Genomic DNA, 21,310 nt, shown 5'->3' with positions numbered 1-21,310 from the left:
CCTATAGTTTACCTGTCCTTGCATTTATGTTTCATTGGTGGCCCTGAGAATTGAGGTAGTTCTGGAAGCCACACATAAAAAATATCTTTTTTTCAAACAGAGCTGGGGATCCCAATCCCCATTCCATTGTTAATTTTCTCAAGTCATCATTATGAGCCATTCATATTTTTCATAACTATACTTTCAAGGCCAGGATCACTTCAAACTTGTAAACTTTTAAAATTTGCTTCATCAGACATAAACCTAGAACCATTAGGATGAATCATTTACAAGAGTATAAAGAAAGGGAACATCATTTAACTCTTTGCAGGACATGTGACCTTGTGTGACAAACTTTAAAAGTCACTCTCAACAAATATGATTTCCAGTTTTTTAGAGGAAAAATCCCAGCAACTATCTCAGAGTATAGATTCCTTATTTTCTAGATTTCTTGGGTTTCTTAAAGGGATAGTCTTGAACAGTAGTTGATTCTTGCCATGCCTACCTACAGATCCCCACCTTTATCCATATAAATACTAAAATATTTCTAAATGAACCTTTCCTCAACATCTTACCCCAAAACTACCCAACTACTCAAAGCTATCCTCTCTGGAATTCCTGCTCTATTGATAATAAATTTGCTTTTATCTTAAATCTTTTCCCTTCTCATTCCTTCCATCTTCTTGAATTTACTGAAATTGCTTTATGTCTGGTACACAACTTCTATTTTGGAGAAATTTGAGATGGTCTGAAAATCAGAGAAAATGTCTAGTTCTCCATCTTGTTGGCCATGTGCCCAAAAGCCCATTTTTTCCTTCACTAATTTATCTCTCAGAAAACAAGTATTTCTTTGGTTTTACCATTAGGCATTAGAGAAGGCTTAGTAAGTGTAGGCTGAAGCCAGATTGAACTGACTTATTAAATGTTCAGTCTGAGCATTTTTTTTCTCCTGAGGCAATTGGGGTTAAGTGCCTTGCCTAGGATCACAGAGCTAGGAAGTGTTAAGTATCTGAGGTCAAATTTGAACTCAGATCCTTCTGACTTCAGGGCTGGTGCTCTATCCACTGCAAGACCTAGCTGCCCCTGAGCACTCATATATTGGAGACTGGTGAAGGCTATAATTCAGGGCTTGTTTTATTAGCTAGATTTAAAAATGGAGAAAATGTTGATAATGCAAATAAAATTTTAAAGTATGTAATAAATTCTGCCTCCCCACCCAAGAGCCAATTGCTATATATGTGAATTATTACCTCTTTTAATCCAGCCTCTGATTACATTAGCTTTTAAAAATATATTTTTAAGCAGCCATGTCACACTATTGATTTACAGTGAGCTTATAATCACTCCCAAGCTTCTTCTGTCACTTACATTGTGTGATTTTGGATGAGTCACTTATCCTGTTCTTTAGTTCACTGATCTATAAAACTAAGAGGTTGGTGTAGTAAATGTTCTTTAAAGTGCTTTCCAACTCTATGTATATGTTACTTTGAATTTCTTTGTAACACAACTCTCCCTGGGACAGAATTTGAGGAAAAAGCCTTTAAGTCCAAATGGTAGCAGATCATGAACCTAAATGTTTACACATATATGTATATATATGTAAAGCACATACATAAACATATATGTGTGTGCATATATATACACATATAAATATTTACCTTCAGTATCTGCTACCATTTGGGCTTAAAGGCTTTGCACACAGATATATACATATATATCTTCATGGACTCCAACCATACAAATAGTATAAAGATAGCATTACGTGTCATCAGTGCACTGATTCCATTGTTGTAGGAGACACTCAACTTGTCTTTTCTTTCTCAGATTGTAACTAGAAACTAGATTAGTGTTTCTGTTGAAGCAAATATTGATATTTTCTTGATTTATTGAGATTTTTCAAATCCATGACTATGTAAATCTAGCTCATGGGTGAAATATACCAACATACCCTGGGGCAACCTTTGCTCTTAGACTTAGAAAAGCAGGGTTGATTTATATGTCGCAAATTGTCATTACCCCATCAAAAGACAACTTAAGCATTAAAAAAAGTGGGTGCCCAATATCAAAAATAATTTTTATTTTGGGGCTAGATTACAAAAGAAAAACATGACTTCCAGGATTCTATGGGGGCTCTACCATGATTTCAGGTGGTAAAAGGACTGGCTTAAAATACATTGACAAATGAGAATTTGAACTCTTGTAATGCTCTGTCCTAGTCTGACTGGGAAGGAGAGCTAGCATTCTGTAGTATTGTTGACCTATTTATTTGAGGGTTATTTGCCCGTTCTGAGTTCTCTGTAGTATTTGAAGATGGGTATATATCAGACTGTGTTTCTTCAGCATTGTCAGAGGAAGCAATATACTGATACTTCTCGTCTGGATTATTTAGGTCATGCTGTGAATGACCCAAGTTGTCTGGTTCTTGCTGAGACACACGAACATTAATGGAAGACTTTTTCTTTATATATTCCATATTCACTTGAGAACCTGGAATATCATGCAACTGGTAATTATTTGGTTTAGCTAGGAATATAGTCTGGATCGCATCCGAGTCACTTAATTCAGAAGATGAAACAAAATCTTTGGATCTTCTTGATTTGTTTTCATAACTTGGAACTATGAATCCATTCAATGGCATTATCCGTCCCTTCATGAAATCCCCAGAAAAAGTAGTTCTATTATTGAAGTTAGAATTCTGAATTAATTTGCTCTCAGGTTCTGTGATAATATTTTCTGGTGACTGTTTATAATGGAGATTTTGGGAATCTGATCTCATCCTAGGTGGCTCTTCTTTTGGTTTTTCTGAGAATATTTCCTTAAGGGAGGCAGAATTTTTCTTCATTTCCTCAGTTATATAAATGTTGTATGTGTTGTTTATTGGAGGCTCCCTATAATAAAATACAAATAAATTGAAACCTGTTTTTTTCAATCAGCAAAATATGTATATTCACCTATTTGTCACCCTAATTGTCTGAGTTGTATGATAGGGACAGATTCTTGTAAAACTCATGTAAAAAACAGTAGTCCTAAGTTAGTTGTAATTGGGAGAGAGGATGTAGAATTCAACTTTTTTGAAAGTGGTAGCAGAGAAATTCTTTATGATTCTTCATTCCCAGCCCCACTCCCTCATGTGTTTGTGATAGATGGCAGTGTCCATGACCATCATTCTCCCAAGGAATAAACCAAAGGAGTGAGTTCTTTCAAGGAAATACAAAAACATGGCATCCTCATTTCTGGGAAAAAATGATAAAAGAGATAGTATCTCTTTGTTGTGATCCCATCTTTCTTATTCCCTTTTCACTTTATGATCTTAAGGTGGTATAGATGATGGGGTACCAGGGCTAAAGTCAGGAATACCTGAGTTCAAATCCTGCCCCATATATGTATTAGCTGTGTGATCTTGGGCCAGTCACCTGACCACTATTTGTCTCATCTGTAAAATGGAACTAATAGTAGCACCTACTTTCCAAGGTTTGAGAATCAAATGAGATATTTGTAAAGTGCTTATTTTCTTAATGCCCTGTATATAACAGGTGCTATATAAATGTTAGTTGTTATTATTACTTTTTACACCTAGTTTTTTAATATTCTTTTGTTTCCTGATCCTCCTGAAATGAGTATAAAATGAAACTATGTCACATGTTTAGAGGAACATTATATAATGGAAAGACTGATAGATTTGGAATGAAGAGACCAATGGATATCAGCTCTGATATTTTTTAACTCTGTGAATACGAAAAGTCACCTTGACTTTTCTACGTTTCAGTTTTCTCTTCTGCAAAATGGAGGAAATAATCTTTTCAGTACTTCCCTACTAGGATATTTGTAAGGAAAGTGTTTTGTAAACCTTGAAAGGTGTTATAGTGGACCAGACACTAACCTTGAAATAGAGAGGATCAGGTATGACCCTTCCTCAGAAACTTACTGTGTTTTGGGGCAAATTATTTAATCTCTGAGTGTCTCATTTTCAAAATAAAGGTTTGTTCTTGATGGCTTCTAAGATCCCTTCCAGCTCTAAATCTGTGATCCCATGAACTTTAAAGTGCTACAGAAATGCCAATTATTAGTCACATCAAGATAGTAATAATGAAATAGTTTATTCTTCCCAATTCTGTTGGCATTTAAAAAGAGAACACATAGAAAGCAACAATTAAATTCTAATAAATTAAATTAAATTCTAATTAATTTAATCTATTAAATTCTAATTAATCTGAGTTCTGATTAATTAAGTTCTAATTAAAGTACACTTTCAGGTACTATAGCACCTAGCTCAGGGAAATACTTTGGAGGCCCACAAGCTTAACAAACAATCTTCTGATTTTATAATATAGATGACTCTTCCTGCCTGGGAAGGTCACCCTTACTACTTCAGGGTAGAAAAAAAATTCTATCACATTCCCAGAAGTGTTTAGAAATGGGTGTTCTCGGGCAAAGAGGGAAAAATAAGGCAAATATCTGTGTAGGAGAAGAAAGTTCTATACTAGTTAGTGGCTGCTGGTGATTAGTAAGTATGTTCACACTCTTTCTTCTCTTTCCCTCTTCCTTTCTTTGGCAAAATGTCTCTTCCTCCACTGTTTACTGGGTTCCTTCTCTAGAACTATTTAGCTTGGGTTGTTCTTTTGGCTCTTATTCTCACTGGCTTCTTTTGTTACTGCTACTATGGGATTTATGTCTGAAAGGACCTCATGGGCTATCTAATTTAACTCCTCTATCTCCCAATTTACAGAAAAAGAAATTGAGACTCAGAAATGGGAAGTGTCTTGCCCAGAATCACTTAGGTAGAAATGAGAAGAACTAGAATTTGAACCCAGGCCCTTTGACTTGAATCTTATTTTTTCCCTACCAATTTCCCACAGATGACCATCTCTCAGAGGACATCAGTTGGACCCAATCTGAACTGACTTTTAAGAAGAGATATGATCTTAATGATGAGCTGGTTGAAAACTTTGGAGGTGCTCAGAATGAAAATCATTGAAGAAAGCTTTTTGCATTGGGAATAAGATTGGATATAGTCATATATTTCTCTAGCCATGGTATTTGGAATACTGAATGTGACCTGTTCAAAACTGAGTGCTAAAAGGTACCTCACCTTGGCCGGCTCTTCATACATAGTGAAGCAACTATATACAGTAATAAAACTAAGGCAAACAGTAAGCCTGTCACTGTCAGGCAGGTTATAACGATGTTTTTTAGGACTGTTAGCAGAGAAGCCGATGTTGGCATATTTCGATGAAAATCTAAAAGAGAAGATAAGAGATTGTAAAGTAAAAGCAGAGACACAATGGCAAGTGATTCCTGATTTGTTTCTTCCCTACAAAAATGTCTCAGAAAATGCTGTCATTTCTGGACTGTCCTTATTATCTTACATACACAATAAATATAAACAAAGGTGGGGGGAAAAACCCCAAACAACTGAAATGATGAAAGAAATGCCTGAGTCAGAAAGACCTGAATTCAAATTCAGTCTCAGGTATGCACTAGTTGTATGACCCTGGGCAAGTCACTTAATCCCAACTACCTCCATATAAACTAAAATTTTAATTCCTCAAAGGGCTGGACTCACCAGCCCTGTGCACACTTCCCTCTGATTAACAATAAGAATACATATCATAATTCACTAAGGTTGATTCCTCTACCTGTGTCCTCTCTATCCCATTTCCTCTACAAGTTCTTTTTTCAGTAGTCCTCTCCCGTCCTCACTCACAATCTTTACGCTCTTCCTCTCCACTGGCTTCTTTCCATATACTTACAAAGGTGCTCACATCTCTCAATCTTAAAAAATATCTAATTCATATGACCTTTCTTAACTTCTCCCACCCTTAGTTTCTTTCCCTTTTGTTCCATAGAATTGTTCACTTTCCCTTCTCTTGCACAAGAATTTAATTCTTGAAAAAGTTGTCAGTGTTGGATGCTTTTTCTACTTCATTATCTAAGGAGTGTCCCCACCCCTTCTACTGCAATTATTCTTAAAGATCAGTAAATAACCTTCTTCTTGCCAAATTCAATCATCCTTGACCTTTTCTGAAGTTTCTGATGCAGTTTTTTTTACTTCTTCATACTGGATATTTTCTTTCCCCTTGTCTTCAGAGATCCCATACTCTTAGTTTTCCTTTTATCTTTCTAATGGGGCATTCTCCATTTCTGTCATTGGTTCTTCATCTTGTTTTCCATTTATTTATTTATTCAATAATTTATTTATTTACTCATTCATTCATTTGTTTATTTTGCTGAGGTACTTGGGATTAAGTGACTTGCCCAGGGTCACACAGTTAATACGTGTTAAGTGTCTGAGGCCAAATTTGAACTCAGGTCCTCCTGATTTCAGGGCCGATGCTCTAAACACTACACTTTCTATCTGCTCCCTCATTTTGTTTCTAACTTGTTGACATAAGTGCCTCTCAAAGGTCTGTCCTTGACCTTTTCTTTCTTTCTTTCTTTCTATCCTCTCCTTTGGCAACTTCCTTTACTCCCCATGACTTTAACTACCAACTTTATGTAGGTGACTCCAAAAATTTATGTCTCCTCCCTTGATCTCTTTTGTGATTTGCAGATATCTTTGCAATATCTCCATCTTAACTTTGGGTGTTCTTAGCATCTAATATTGTGCTCTGTATACAGTAGCTATTTAACATGTCTTCATTAAAGCAGTGGATAAGTTTGATTTACTCTCGAACAAAGAAGAGAGGGAAGACTTCAAAAAGGGAAGATTTATGAAAGCTAGGACATTGGTCTTAGGTGTAATAAATGAATTTTCTGTTTTTTTGCCAATTTGCTGCCACATCTTCCAGGGTCTTCCAAATATCTCAGTTCTAACAATCATTTCCTAGTCCTCACTCTTTCCTATTCCATCCTGCAATATGATTCAGCAATACTACAGCTGAATACTATTTTCCCCAAGCAAATTATGCTTAGTTATTTCAGGAAAGGCTTCTTTATCAAAGACTAAGCAGCCATGAACAATATCTTCCACACCTTTCTTTCCCTATATACTCACACACTCCCTTTGCTTGAGCCTAGGGCTTTGAGCTGAATAGTAATTTAAAAATTATTTTCTTTGCCAATTCTGAAACCTAAATGATGGAGCTAGGTTACTAAATGAACACCAGTAAATAAATAAACCATTTGTCGTTATTATTGTCTTTAGTTCTTATTGCTTATGTCTCACTTCATTAGAGCTTTTTATTGTAATCTTCAGAGTTCAATGAGGACAACAAAATCTGCCCTGTTAATTTTGTAATTGAGATCTAGGCAAACAAATTGCTGGAGTCATAGAAAAATGTTTCCTCTCTTTCAGCTGAATACACACAATACATCTTAGCTGAATAAGACCCATCTGAAAGGCATAAATCAAGGATTTAAAAATAGGGTGTGCATTGCAATATCTCTCTAAGTCAGTATGCTAGTCAAGTACTACAGGACAGCAAGAAAGCCAGAGAGTCTATTTCCTGGGGCCACAGGTAAAACCAGAACACTCACCCTGATGTTCTGCTGCATTTCTTACCTCTCTTCATGTTATGATGCTGCCTTGATTGCTTTTTACTTTGGGCAAGAGGAGTTGGGAGCAGGATGCAGGGTGTGTGGGAACCAATGATAGTGAGGAACTACTAATACCAATAATGACCGACATTTATATACTTTAAAGTATATAATTGGTGTAATTATTGACCTTGACCAATACTACTGTGAGTTTCTCTAGGTATTTTTGTTCCCATTTTGCAGATGAGTAATTGAGGCGGAGATAGGTTAAGCAAAATTAGTTAAGTTCCAGAGGCAAGAATCAAATAATTGTTTCTCCTGATTCTATGCTCTATGAAAAGCACAAAGAAATAGTAGCTCTAGTCCCTGTTCAGATATAGAAATCCCAGCATCTCTGAGAGTTCATTAATTCCTCTAGACCCTTACATAATTACACAGGAATCTCTTTTTGAAGGAAGAGGTTTTCCTTTTGAAAGGAAGAGCTTCTCCTTTCTGCTTTCTTTTCCTACTACAATCCTTAATTTACCAAATGAGAAAATCATGTGCTTCTGATGTCATATCTTTGCTCATTTTATGTCCCACTCCAGACACATTAGTTACCTTTTGCCTACAGATTGCACTGCATTTCAACCTGCCTTGAAGTTGTCAGAGAAAGATCTGGTGGAACCAAGATAGTGGAGTAATGGGGAAAGGTACAGTGAGTCTCACTCTACAACCTCCTCCAAAAAGAGCTAGAAAATACACCAACCCCAATTCTGACTAAGAAATCCAAGGGAAAAAAAATCACATTGAGTATTTTTAGTTCAGTTTTTCAAAGAGAAGCAGACAGATCTATAGACATTGAATATGGGGACTTGCCTAAGGTATAGTGAATTTTCCATTGCAGGGAAAAGCTGTGCATCAGGATAAGATGAGGTTCTAGATTCAGCATAGAACCCCAAAATGTGTGCAGGGCATAGAAAAATGTGCTAACTAGCAGATCTCTCATTTAGTAGTCCCAGGTTGTAAATCCACAGTGGACCAAGATGTAAACTTACACCTAAGGATAGCATTCCAGGATGAGGAATGGTTACAGGCCCTAGGCTATATACTGATCAGAAAATAAATTCAGAAGCAAGCATGCAGTGTGTGTCTTGAGCCTCAAGAGTGGAAAGAGATATCAGTTTTAGGCTCCAGACCACGCTGAAGCCTGAAGAGAATAAGCCGGTCTGGAATCCCAGACCAAAGGGAAAGTCTGTGGTTTTGTCACTTGGCCAGCAGAATTTTCCAGTTGACTAGTAGTAGGTGAGTCCAGCAGACATCTATTGAAATTCCAAATAGATAAACCCAAAGATCAATTGTTCAGTCTGGAACCCAAGTCAAAAACTTATAGAACTCAGATCAATAAGGCAATTGATCAGGCTCTGTCCTTTTTCAGACCATGTTGAGAGAACTACAAGCTTAAAGTTTTCCTGAATGAACTATTTTTGAGATTCTGGAATAATACAGTGCTTAATTTAATATTCCCTCTCCCTTCTTCCAAAGATACAGCAGGGCCAGCCCAGCCATTCCCTCCAGAAGTATATACATCCTGACCTTAAAATAAAGTGTAAAGTCAGGATGTAGTCAGGAAGAATGAGGAAACACCTCCCCACACACACACCCCGCCACCCAGCTACCCCCTCCCCCCCCCACAAACATTCACATTACAAATGAATACTACTATATACATATGTGACCTTTGAGACACAAATACAGAAGAAAACAATAACTCCCATAATATCTGAATAAAGTTTCAAAAGAAAACAGAGATTGGTTATAAATTGTACTGGAATTTATGGAAAAGAAAAGGTAAGACTAAAAAACAATTTTTTAAATGAATATAATGAAGGCCTTATAGGAAAAATTAGAAAAGAAATGAGAACTATGGGGTAAAAATTGGAAAGAGAATTAACAGATTGACCCAAGAGATACAAAACATGCCCAAGCAACAAACTCCATAAAAATTAGATTGGACCAAGTAAAAGCTAATGATTTTTAACTAGAAAAAAAATACTAAATCAAAAAATAGAAGAAAATGTAAGGTACCTCATTGTTTAATTAATTGACCTGATAAACAGATCAAGGAAAAAGAATATAAAAACCAATGGACTGTCTGAAAGCAATGACCAAAAAAGAACCTATTTGTCATATTTCAAGAAATCTTAAAAGGAAATTGTCCAGATCTCTTTGAATCAAGAGCAAAGTAGAAATAAGAAAAAATTCACTGTTCACCATCTGAAAGAAACCCTCAAAAGAAAAATTTCAGGAACATTATAACCAGAATCCAGAGGTTCTTGGTCAAAGAAAAAAATTACTGTAAGCAACCCAGAAAAAAAGAATTCAAGCACTGATTAGTCACAGTCAGGACCACACATGATTTAGCAATCAAAACTAGAAAGAAATGAAGAGCTTGGAATAAGTTCCAGAAGGCAAAAAATTAAATCCAATAATAACTTACCCATCAAAACTCAGTATAATCATACAGGAGAAAAATGGATTTTTAATGAAATGGAGGACTTCCAAAAATCCCAGGAGTTTTTAATTCTTGAAAAGATCATGATAGCTTCATAGATAGAAACTTCAAATTTTAAACACAGGAGTTAAAAAAGGAATATAATAAAGTAAATATGTGAGAACAATCATAATGTTCCTCCCAAAAAGTACAAACTATTCAAATTCTAATATGGGGATATGATAACTCTATCATCATTAGGGGTCTTAAAAGGAGTTTATTTAAACAGACCGTCTAGAAGAGATTGTTATACTCTGAGGATATTAAAATGAAGAATTAAAAGAGAAGGGAGAGTGATACACTAAAGAGGAAGGAAAGATGAAGATTATCTATCACATATAATTGCTCACAATTAGAAGTCTATACAAATAAGGAAAGGGTAGGAGAAGTAACTAACTCTTGAACCTTACACTTAAACTGGTCAAGTAACATACATACATAGAGTTGGATGCAGAAGTACATTTCATTTAATAAGAAAACAGGAGTGAAAGGGAGAAAAGTTGGGAATCAGAAGGAGGGTAAATAAGAGAGGGAATAATAGTCCTAAGGAAAATAAACTCTGAAGATATATGAAAAATATTTACAGCTCTTTTTACAATGTCAAAGAGTTGGAAACTGAAGGGATACTCATCAGTTGGGGAATGGATGAACTATGTATAGTATATAAATATCATAGAATTCTATTGAATTGTAACAAATAATGATGGGGAATAGTTTTAGAGAAACCTGAGAAGACACATATGATTTGATGTAAAGAGAATAGAACTAGGAAAACAATCTACATAATAGCGACAATATTGTAAAACTAATTGACTTAGAAAGAATTAAAAACTCTAGTCAGAATTATGACCAATCATGATTGATTCCAGAAGACAATGATGAAACATGATATTCATCTCAGAAGAGAAATGAAAGACTCAAGACTGCAAAATGAGATAATTTGTTTTTTAATACAGCAAATGCAGAAATTTATTTTGCTCTACTATACTTTTGTAACAGAAATTTTGTTTTTCTTTCTCATTTGTAGAGGGGAGGGAAGAAAAGAGAAGATGGATTTTTGCTCATTGAAAAAAAATGAATTAAAAATGGTATTTTTTTACTTTAAATTTTCATGGAAATTCCAAAGTCCACCCTTCAGTGGCTTCACCCCAATTAGCAGTTTCAGTAGGCCTGTGCAGCTAGCTCTTGGCCCACTTTTCTTCTCCCTGTACTTCTGTAATATTATAATGACATATTTCTGTAGATTATACTTTTATCAGTCTTGGTTCTTCTATTAGATTTTAAGCTTTTTGAGAAAAGAGAGATTCTTGTCCTTCCTTAATATTGACCCCAGGGTACTTACGCTCCATGCACCCTGTGGGTGCTCAATAAATATTTGAGTGAATGGATTCACTGATGGATGTGAGCAGGCTATTTGGGAAAAGCTTCATTGAGGTGAGGTTGGAGTCATTCTGATTTGCTAATCCTTGGTCTGATTTCCAGGAAGGCCCTGGCTCTGTGGGTATGCACTAATTTGCATGGCTAGATTATAGGAGCAAAATTAAGCTGGCCTAGAATCACAGTTCTGAGCATCGGGGCTCTCCTAAACCCTTGGCACAGCTGACATAGTAATTAACTTTCCTGGAGTTCTAATACTATCTGCTTAGTGCCTTGGTTTCTTAAAGGGTTGTCAGAATTGCCTTTTATAAAGTCCTATTATCAGTGATTTAGAATTGAACTGTGAAAGTGCACTCTGGTTTGAAATACATCATGTAGGATCTTAGCCTGGGAACACATTTTTTTTTTCCACAAATATTTTTAAGCCTATTTGACCATTTTAAAAGTCATGTCTTTTTAAAAAATGTTTTGGGGGCCTGTCACTTTTTTTGCCCTCTCATAAACTCAAAATCAATTTTTCTCTTTTAAACAAAATGATGCAGCCATTTATTCTGTCATGTGGAACAAACCTTCTTTGGGGCTTACAGAAAATATTAAGGATAGAAGAGTTAATGTTTGAAAATTGGCCACTGTGCAAGCACAGAAACTGTTTTTCTAACCTTTTTAATGCCTACATTAGTGTTAGAATAGAGGCTGATTTTGTTCAATCCTTTTCAAAAGAGAAGTATCTCAAAGCACAGAACAATGTGCTTGAATGCAGCTTGTACACTGACTTCAGAGGCAAATGGGGCAACCATTATGGCTGAAATACAGCTCACATAGACAGGCCAGCCTAGCACATTATAGCCACGCCATGACCATTGATCCCTCTGGTCCTGGCCGTTTCATCTGCAGAAGCTAATGGCCATGTTTGATCAATAGCCCATCAGTGAGCCCCCAGCTCCAAGATTCTTGTAGCAATATTGGGAGCTGTAAGGTGGGATTTCTAGACAAATACTCTTCAGGTATTATCAATATAATAGGAAGAGCAATGGGTCTAAATTCAGAAGACCTAGGTTCAAATTTTTTTTTCTCTTGTTTACCATTCTGTGATTTTGGATGCTCTCTCCTCAAGGCCTCTAAATTTCCTCATTTATTAAATGAATGGTTGGATTAAAACTTTAAAAGCTTTTCTAGATTTAAAAGACTATAATTTCAAGACCCTATGACTTCATAGAACAATGTTAAGAATCATCGGCTTAGAATCCCATGTCTGCATTCTTTCCTTCTGAAAGCTGCCGAATTGAACTAAATGGATGGTGCTCAGGGTGACATTTTCTTATATTATATAATCATGAAGTTGTTACACAAAACAATAGAGAAGTTTCTATTGTTACTTTTCTCAAGGAAAACAATGACCAAATCTTTCCCAAAGAATCAGGAAGACTTATGTTTAACTTCAACCTCACATACTTACTAGATTTCTTATGTAAAATGAAGAGAATACTATCTGCAGCCCTTATCTCATTGTAGTTGCAGTAAGGATAGAAAATGACATAATACATGGCAAGTGTCAACCTGCATTTATTAAGCACCTATCATATTCCAAATGCTGCACTAAGTACTGAGGATATAAAGAAAAAAGAAGAAAAACAAACAAAACTAGTTTGTTATGGCTCACAATTGAATTGTGTGTGTGTGTGTGTGTGTGTGTGTGTGCCAGATAAATTGGGAGTAGTCTCAGAGGGAAAGCACGGAGAGTAAGGAGGAATGAGAATGGCTTATTGTAGAAGGTGGATTTTAATTGAAGACTTAAAGGAATCCAGAGAAATTAGGGGACAGAGATGAGAAGGAAAAGCATTCTGGGAATGAGGGTTAGGCAGAGAAAATGCTTGGAGTCAGGAGATGGAGTGTCGTGTAAACAGCAAAAAAGTCTGAGGTAAGAAAGCTGGAAAGGTGGGAAGGGGTCACTTTATAAGGATTTAAAAATGCCTAATAGAGGATTTTATGTTTGATCTTAAAAGTAAAAGAGAACCACTGGAATTTATCAACAAGGGAACAAGATTGTCAAAGTTGAACTATGGGACAATAAGTTTAGCAGCTGAGAGGAAGATGAATTGCAATGATGAGAAACTAAGGAACAGACTATTCAGTAGTCCAAGCATGAAGTAACGAGGGTCTGTACCACTGTGGTTGTGGTTGTTACATCAGAAATTAAAGGAAATCATGTGCTTCAGATTTTGCAAAGATAAATATGAGAGTTCTTTGCAAACCTATAAAGTACTTTAGAAATGCAAGATGTTATAACAATATATAACAATAATGTTAATTTTTAACAGCTATAATGGTATAGGAAATAGAGAGCTGGTCTTGGTACCATGAAGATCAAGTATAAGTCTTAATCATGTTGTCTCTGTGATTGTAGATAAGTCTTTTAACTTCTTGCTGCTGTGGTCTAGGAAACTCTAAATTTATAATTTGCAGAAAATGGACTAACCAGAACTGGTGAAGGGAATTTTTTCTTCCATGGAGTTAACTACAATAAAACCATAGGTCAAGTCTAAATGCCCTATTACTATTATTATTATCGATAATCATAACAGTATTCTTATTATCAATTATAATAATAAAAAGACTAAATACCTGGAATAACTGAGTTTTTTAAAAGTTTTAATATTTTATTTCCCTAATTACACTGAAAACAATTTTAAACTTTGCTTTTTTTTTTTTTGGAGGCAATTGGGGTTAAGTGACTTATCCAGGGTCCCACAGCTAGAAGTGTTAAGTATCTGAGACCAGATTTGAACTCAAATCCTCCTGACTTCAGGGCTAGTTGGTGCTCTATCCACTGGGCCATCTATCTGCCCCTAAACTTTGCTTTTTTAAAAATATTTTTAAGTTCCAAAATTCTTTCCTATCCTTCCTCATCACTTCATCAAGAAGACAAGCAATTTGACAAATGTTACATTGCATTATATTATTATAATACAAAACATATTTCAATATTAGAAAACAGACAAAAAAAATCAAGAGAAGTTTAAAGTTTTTAAAACCCTGATATACTTTGATTTGCATTCAGATCCCATCAGTTCTCTTTTTGGAGGCAGATAACATTTTTCATCTGAGGTCCTTCAAAGGTATAATGGAGCTTTGTATTGCTAAGAATAACTAGGTTATTAACAGTAGATCATTGTACAACATTGCTGTTACTGTGTACAATGTTTTCTTGATTGTGCTCACTTTACTCTGCAATAGTAAGTCTTCTTAGGTTTTTCTGAATTCATCCTGCTCATCATTTTTTATAGCACAACAGTATCCTATTGTGATCATATACCCCACAACTTGTTCAACCATTTCTCAATTGATAAGCATCCCTTAAGTTTCTACTTCCTTGACATCAAAAAAAGAGCTGCTATAAATACTTGTGTACATACATATCCTTTTTCTTTTTAAAAAAAATCTCTTTGGAATATAAACCTAATAATGAAATTTCTGGGTCAAAGGGTATACACAGTTTTATAGCCTCCAGAATGGTTGGATCAGTTCACAATATTAGTGTCTCAATTTTCCCATACCTCCTCCAACATTTGTCTTTTCCTTTTCTGTCATGTTAATTAATCTGTTATATATGAGATGATACTAACAATTTTCTTATGGAAAAGAATCCAAAATTATCTTGCATCTTCTAGACACATTTATATCTCCATAGGTTTCTTCTGGAAATATAGCTACCTTGCTGGAATTATAACTACAATAACCAAGAAAACATTTAGGAAGGAGATAATACTTCTTCCTAGATGTGATACAACTGGTGAATGATTAAGTTTGATAGAAAATGTCTGCCTCAATCAGATTTTCTTATACATGTTCATGAGCCACCCTGATTCCTCAGAGTTTAACTCTAGAAGCTCCTTTCTGCTTTGTGTGTGGGTATCTATCCTAGGCTTCTAACTGAAGCTGGAAGACAAGAAAAAGTATAGTTAAAGTAAAATATAGAAATACAGAATAAATATAGCTTGGAAGGCCCCTCAGGCAGGATCGTGGTTCATTCTTGGTTACAAAGACCCCCACAAGCTCACAAGCAGCTATGTTTAAGTGGGAAATTTCTAGCATTGGTTTAAGGTCAAATGCTTATGTTCACAGAGTATGGAGTGTACTCGGTTATTTTGCTAAAAATTCCATGAAAGAAACCTAAAGTACTGATTTCCTTAGTTATCTCTGGTTGATATGATGACCTACTCTTCAACCCTCAAGAAAACATTCAAGTCCAGATTATCAGAGGCACAAATCACTGTAGAAAGTCCATTTTTTGATTCATTTGAATCCTAAAATATACCATTCAGGTAATATGTATATCATTGCCACTCTTTTCCTCATTTAACTCTTTTATTCCCTCCATGAAGAAAGAAAATTATCATTCTCTAATTTCCTAATTCATTTCCCTAGTAGAAATAGCTTCCTCTAGATTACAAATTACAAGTCATCCAGATTTCTTTAAAAATTTTGAAGAAAAAGTTCATATGCATTGTCATAATTGGTCCTCCCTCCCACTCCCCCCATCCCACTTTTTATTCAATTCAACATTAATTAAGTAGCACTGGGGATACAAAGACAAAAATTAACACACTAGATAAAAGGACTTTTTGGAGTAAAAAATTTCTTACCTGTCTATCTATGAACTCCATGCATCATATTCAGTAGAAATTTAATAACAAAAATATTCCTGCTTCTCAATGAGTTAGAAGTCAGCTTTCTGCCTCCTTTATTTTTTCTTTCCCCCTTTTCTCTTTTCCTCAGCTTCTGGAGCCCTGCCCAAGGAGGCAAAAGGCATCATGTACCAGAAAGCTTGAAATATGGAAACAAGACACAAAGACACAGTCTCATTCCTTTCTTTTCCATCCCTTCTTTGGGCAATGTAATGCAGTTTTGTAAGTCAATTAATCCACAACAAAATTGATCTGATAGCACTGATTTTATCAGTTTAAAGACTGCTGAAAAGTGAGCATCAGTTTCCAAGAGAATTTGTAGAATAAACCAATATCTATGTTCAATCAGATGAATTTGGATGACTCAGTGAATAAGGCTGGCCATCTCATTCTCACTATTAAGAAAACAGCTCAACAAAAGTTCCAACAATAGTGAAACTATACTATTACATTTGTTGTTGTTGTTCATCCTTCATTCTCAGGTGCAATGACATCATGAGAGTGATGTCTTGACTTGAAATGAGTTGGTTTTAAGTGAATCAAAGTTGTGCAGAGTAATCATCTTCACTGTCCCTTGCAGAGTTTCTTACAGAGCCATACTGACAAGACATAAGTCAAGATGACTGGCAATGGCCCCAACATTATACATATTTACATACATATTTATGTACATATACATAAAATGTATGAATAACATATGAGTAAAAGCATGTGCTAATCATTTATTCAGCATTCTAGGCATGTAAATCAAGTGTTTTTTCTAAAATGTGAAACTTTTTTTTTGTGTAGTTTCTTTTCTTAAACTTTTACTATATTCTCAATAGCTGTGCTTCTTTTACTCAAACACTCAAGTGGGATCTCATTGATTTAAGAAGTCCCTACACTGAGAAAGATTACAACCCACCCATACCTGCTTATTCTGTAAAACCCACAAAATAAACAAATGCATATGCTCATGAGAGATAAAAATGACTGTAGATATTCAGCATTGAATTTCAAGATTATGGAATACTTTTGAGGGGTTGTTCAATCCCTTCTTTTGTCTTCTGACAGGGTCACTCTTGAATCAACCCTGGCAAATGAGAACTTATTATGTATCAGAGTACATTCAGGGAAGGAATCCATTGTCCCCCCTTAGCAATTTATTCCAGGATCTAACACTTCTCGCTAGGAAGAAGTTCAGCTTAGTTCAGTTCAACAACCAAGTCTTTATTCAATTCCTATTAAATGCAGAGTTCTGTGCCAGGTTAAGTGCTGAGGAATATAAAATGAAAAATGGCATGGTCCTTACATGAATAATTTGAATAGTTCCCCTTGATATATAAGAGGCAGAGGTGTTGTGTAAAGAAAACTGACCTTGAATTCAGGAATATTTGGGTTCAAGTCTCTCCTCTGACAGTACTTGTTGGATTACTCTGGGAAAATCTCTTAAACTTTCAATGCCCTGGGCAAAACTCTAATTCAATAAATTACAGAGCAGTTCCAACTTTATGTTGGTAAAAAAAAGGACTTTCTTCACTCAGAGAGCTTTATACTAAGAATCACACGTCTAGTTCTTTTTCTTTCTCTTTCCCTTATTCAAAGACAAAGAGACATGGCAAAGACACACGTACATGTGCACATATACAAATGTGGATTTCTTGCACATTCATGTATGCATGTACATTGTGGGTATATATCATTTGTGTATAATACTTCTTCTCAGCTCAATCCTTCAACTTTCACTGGCCCTGACAAGTTGGGTCTGTAGAGGAGCCATTTCTACTTGATGTTACCTTGTGGGTAACACAAATTGATTTACCCCACCCTGGTGCTTCTATTAACAACAGCTAGCATATTCAATCCCCTCCTCGATCCTAACCTTGCAGAGAAGAGTGGTTTGTGTAGTTCGATGAAATTATGAGTTATACCATGTACAGTTACTTCAGATATACAGGTCATGGTGGAGAGTTTTAACAAAAGGTCATCTACTGGAAGAGAAAATGACCTCACTCCAGTATTTTTGTCAAGAAAACTTCATGAACAGTATTAAAATGATAAAAAATATGACACGGGAAGATGAACCCCTCAGGTTAGAAAATATCCAACACTACGAGAGAAAAGCCAAGGATAGTCCTAGATAGGATAGAGGATAGTTCTAGAAAGAAGTGTCTGGGCCCAAACTGAAGGGAACTCATCTGTGGATTTTTCTGGTTATGACAGGAAAGTCCAATGCTGTAAAGATCAATTTTGCATAGGAAGTGGAATGTAAGATCTATAAACCAAGATAAGATAGATGTGGTCGAAGAGGAGATGGAAAGATTAAACATCAATGTCTTGTGAGTCAGTGAATTTAAAATGGATGGAAACAGGTAAATTTAATTCAGTGATCATCACATATACTATTATGAGCAAGAATTTCTTAAAAATCAAGTAGCCCTCCTAGTCAATAAAAGAGGGAGAAAAGCAGAATTGGGATGCAATCTCAAAAATGATTTCTTTGAATCCAAGGCAAACCTTTCAACATTATGGTAATACCCATCTATCACTGATGCAAAAGAGGTCAATGTTGAACAGTTCAATGAAGATCTACAATTTTTAGAAATAATGTCCCCTCCAAAAGATGTCATATTCATCAGAGGGAATTGGAATGCGAAAGTAAGAAATCAAGATAATTGAAATAACAGGCAAATTTGGCCCTGGAAGCAAGACAGAGATTAATAGAATTTTGTCAAGATAACTTGCTGATCATAGCAAACACTTTTTTTTTTAACATTTCCCCTCCCCCAGATGATTCTAAATATGAACATCACCAGATGGTCAATATCAAAAGCAGATTGATTATATACTTTGCGACCAAATAAGATCTTGAGCTGACCAGCTCAGATCATATGCTAGTTATTATAAAGTTTAGACTTAACTTGAAGTAGGGAAAATCATCAGATCATCTACATATGACTTAAATAACATATCTTATGAATATGAAGTTGAGGTAATAAATAGATAGAAGAGATTAAATCAAGTATAGAGAATGCCTGAAGAATTATAGACAGAGGTTCAGAATTTTGTATAGAAGGCAGCAGCAAAGAATCTCTTAAAGAAAAAGAAAAGTGAGAAAGCAAAATGACTGTCTGATAAGGATTTACATACAAGAAGAAAATGAAAGGTAAAAGAGATAGGGAAAGACATATTCATTTGAATGCAGAGTTCCAGAGAGTAGTAAGGAGACAAGAAAGTTTTTTTTTTTTTAAGTACTGCAAAGAAATAGAAGAAAACAATAAAAGGGGAAAGACAAGGGAGATCTTCAAGAAAACTAGAAATATCAAGGAAATCTTTCATGCAAAACTGGACATGACAAAAGACAAAAATAATGGCTTAACAGAAACAAAAGACGTTAAGAAGAGATGGCAAGAATATGTAGAAACTATGTAAGAAAGATTTTAATGTTATTGATAACCATGATGGTATAGTTACTGATCTACAGTTATACATTCTGGATAATGAAATCAAGTGAGGCTAGTGGACCTAATGCAATTCTAATTGAGTTATTTAAAATCCTAAAAAATGATGTTGTTAAAGTGTTGCACACAGTACATTAGGAAATTTGGAAAACTCCCCAATAGCCACTGGATTGGAAAAGTTTACATCCCAATCCTAAAAGAACATTCAAATTACCAAACAATTGTGTTCACTTCCCACAATTCTGCAAGCTAAGCTTCAGCAGACTGTGAACTGAGAATGACCAGAAGAGCAGTCTTATTTTTGAAGACTCAGAAGAAGTAGAAACTAGATTGTCAATATTTGTTGGATTATGGACCAAGCAAAGTTCCAGAGAAACATCTCTTTGCTAGTAAAGCACTGTATAATAATTAAATCTAGATGTTTTATTTTGTTTTGTTTTTGCAATAGTCATATAGCTGGGAGAGTTGAATTATAAAAAAAGCTGCACTCAATAGAATTAATACTTCTGAATTGTGGTGCTATAAAAGACTTTTGAGAGTCCCCTGGATAGCAAGAAGATCAAATCAGTTAATACTTAAGGAAATTAATTCAGACTATTCATTGGAAGATCAAGTACTGAAGCTGAAGCCATATAATAAGACAGGACTCATTAGAAAAGAGTCTGATGTTGAAAAAGATTGAAGACAAAAGGAGAAAGCAGAGGATAAAATGGATTGATAATATCATGGAAGCAATGAACATGAGCTTGGACAGATTTTAGGAAATAGTGGAAGACAGAAGAGCTTGGAGGGCTACAGTTTATGAGGTCACAAAGAGTTAGACATAAAAGAATAATTGAAAAAAAAAAAACAAGCAGATTCAATTAACTCCTTAAAAAGAGATGCTTAAATAGGATAATAAAAACAGGAGTCTCCTCAAAACATTGTTACCTCAAACCTGGGACGTCATTGCTAAATGTGGGGCACATTCTCTATAAATACATTTAGTTCCATGGAGAAAGGGTAGAGTGAACACATATATAAAATACTTTATATTTTATAATGAGGCTTATGTGTGGGAACCATGTGGCCAAGGCAACTCATAATTCTAGAGCCACAGGGCCTTGATGCTCTTTCTCCGCAGAGTATTCACATAATTCACGTCAGGTTGGGGGCATTGGTTTTGGTGGTAGATGAGATGCTCTGCTGCTCAGCTGGGCTTGCTCTGTTTGGCCACTGGACTTGTTTGTATAGCTGTGGCATCCAAACTGTACAAATTAATCCAATAATGTTCAAAGGGAGCTGCAATCTCCACCACTTCCATTCTCAGGCTCCAGTGGGTGTGACTGGGCTCTTTCAGGCGAAATGTTGCAATGTCCTTTTCACCTGGTGTGTTACTGTGCTTTTCTCAGAAAAGAGCATCTTAGCCCATGCTGGAAGCAGAAGCCCCCCAAAAGGCTCCTCTTGCCCTTGACTTTGAAGTTTATGATGTTCAGACATGAGGTAGGAGACAAAAAATTTCTCCTGTTTAACAATTTTTCTTGTTCAAAGCTAGGTTCTCTCAATGAGGTAAATTTCTCTAACTTACGTTGACTACTCCAACAAATTTCATAATTTGTGCTGAATCTTATAATATTATGATTAGCTAAAGATAAAGGTACTTGGGCAGCCTATCCTTTGGGGGGCAAAAAACAACTCCTTTTTATGAGAGTTGAGAAATGATTCCCTCTTTCTAAAGGGCTAAGTTTTCTTCCCTTTAAATGTCTCTTCTTGACTCAGAGACCTTCTATTTTAAGAACTATCTCCTGCCATGAATGACTATCCAGGGTCCTCAAACTACG

The 21,310-nt window shown here is 35.5% G+C and overlaps 1 protein-coding gene across 1 annotated transcript in view; it reads right to left on the bottom strand.

The window, feature by feature from the left end:
* Window positions 1-2,039: 2,039 nt before the first annotated feature.
* LOC127557830 (uncharacterized) overlaps window positions 2,040-21,310 on the bottom strand; it is a 77,201-nt gene continuing 57,930 nt past the window's right edge. Inside the window, exons 7-8 of the mRNA XM_051991119.1 lie at window positions 5,069-5,216; window positions 2,040-2,867 (exon numbers count right to left, since the gene is read on the bottom strand). Of these exons, the coding sequence (XP_051847079.1) occupies window positions 2,192-2,867; window positions 5,069-5,216 (824 nt within the window). The 3' untranslated portion in view covers window positions 2,040-2,191. The remainder of the gene's footprint in view (window positions 2,868-5,068; window positions 5,217-21,310) is intronic.

Source organism: Antechinus flavipes, chromosome 3 (assembly GCF_016432865.1).
Source record: "Antechinus flavipes isolate AdamAnt ecotype Samford, QLD, Australia chromosome 3, AdamAnt_v2, whole genome shotgun sequence".
Taxonomy (NCBI): domain Eukaryota; kingdom Metazoa; phylum Chordata; class Mammalia; order Dasyuromorphia; family Dasyuridae; genus Antechinus; species Antechinus flavipes.
Note: the sequence above shows the minus strand (reverse complement) of the source record. Positions and strands in the feature narration are given on the sequence as shown.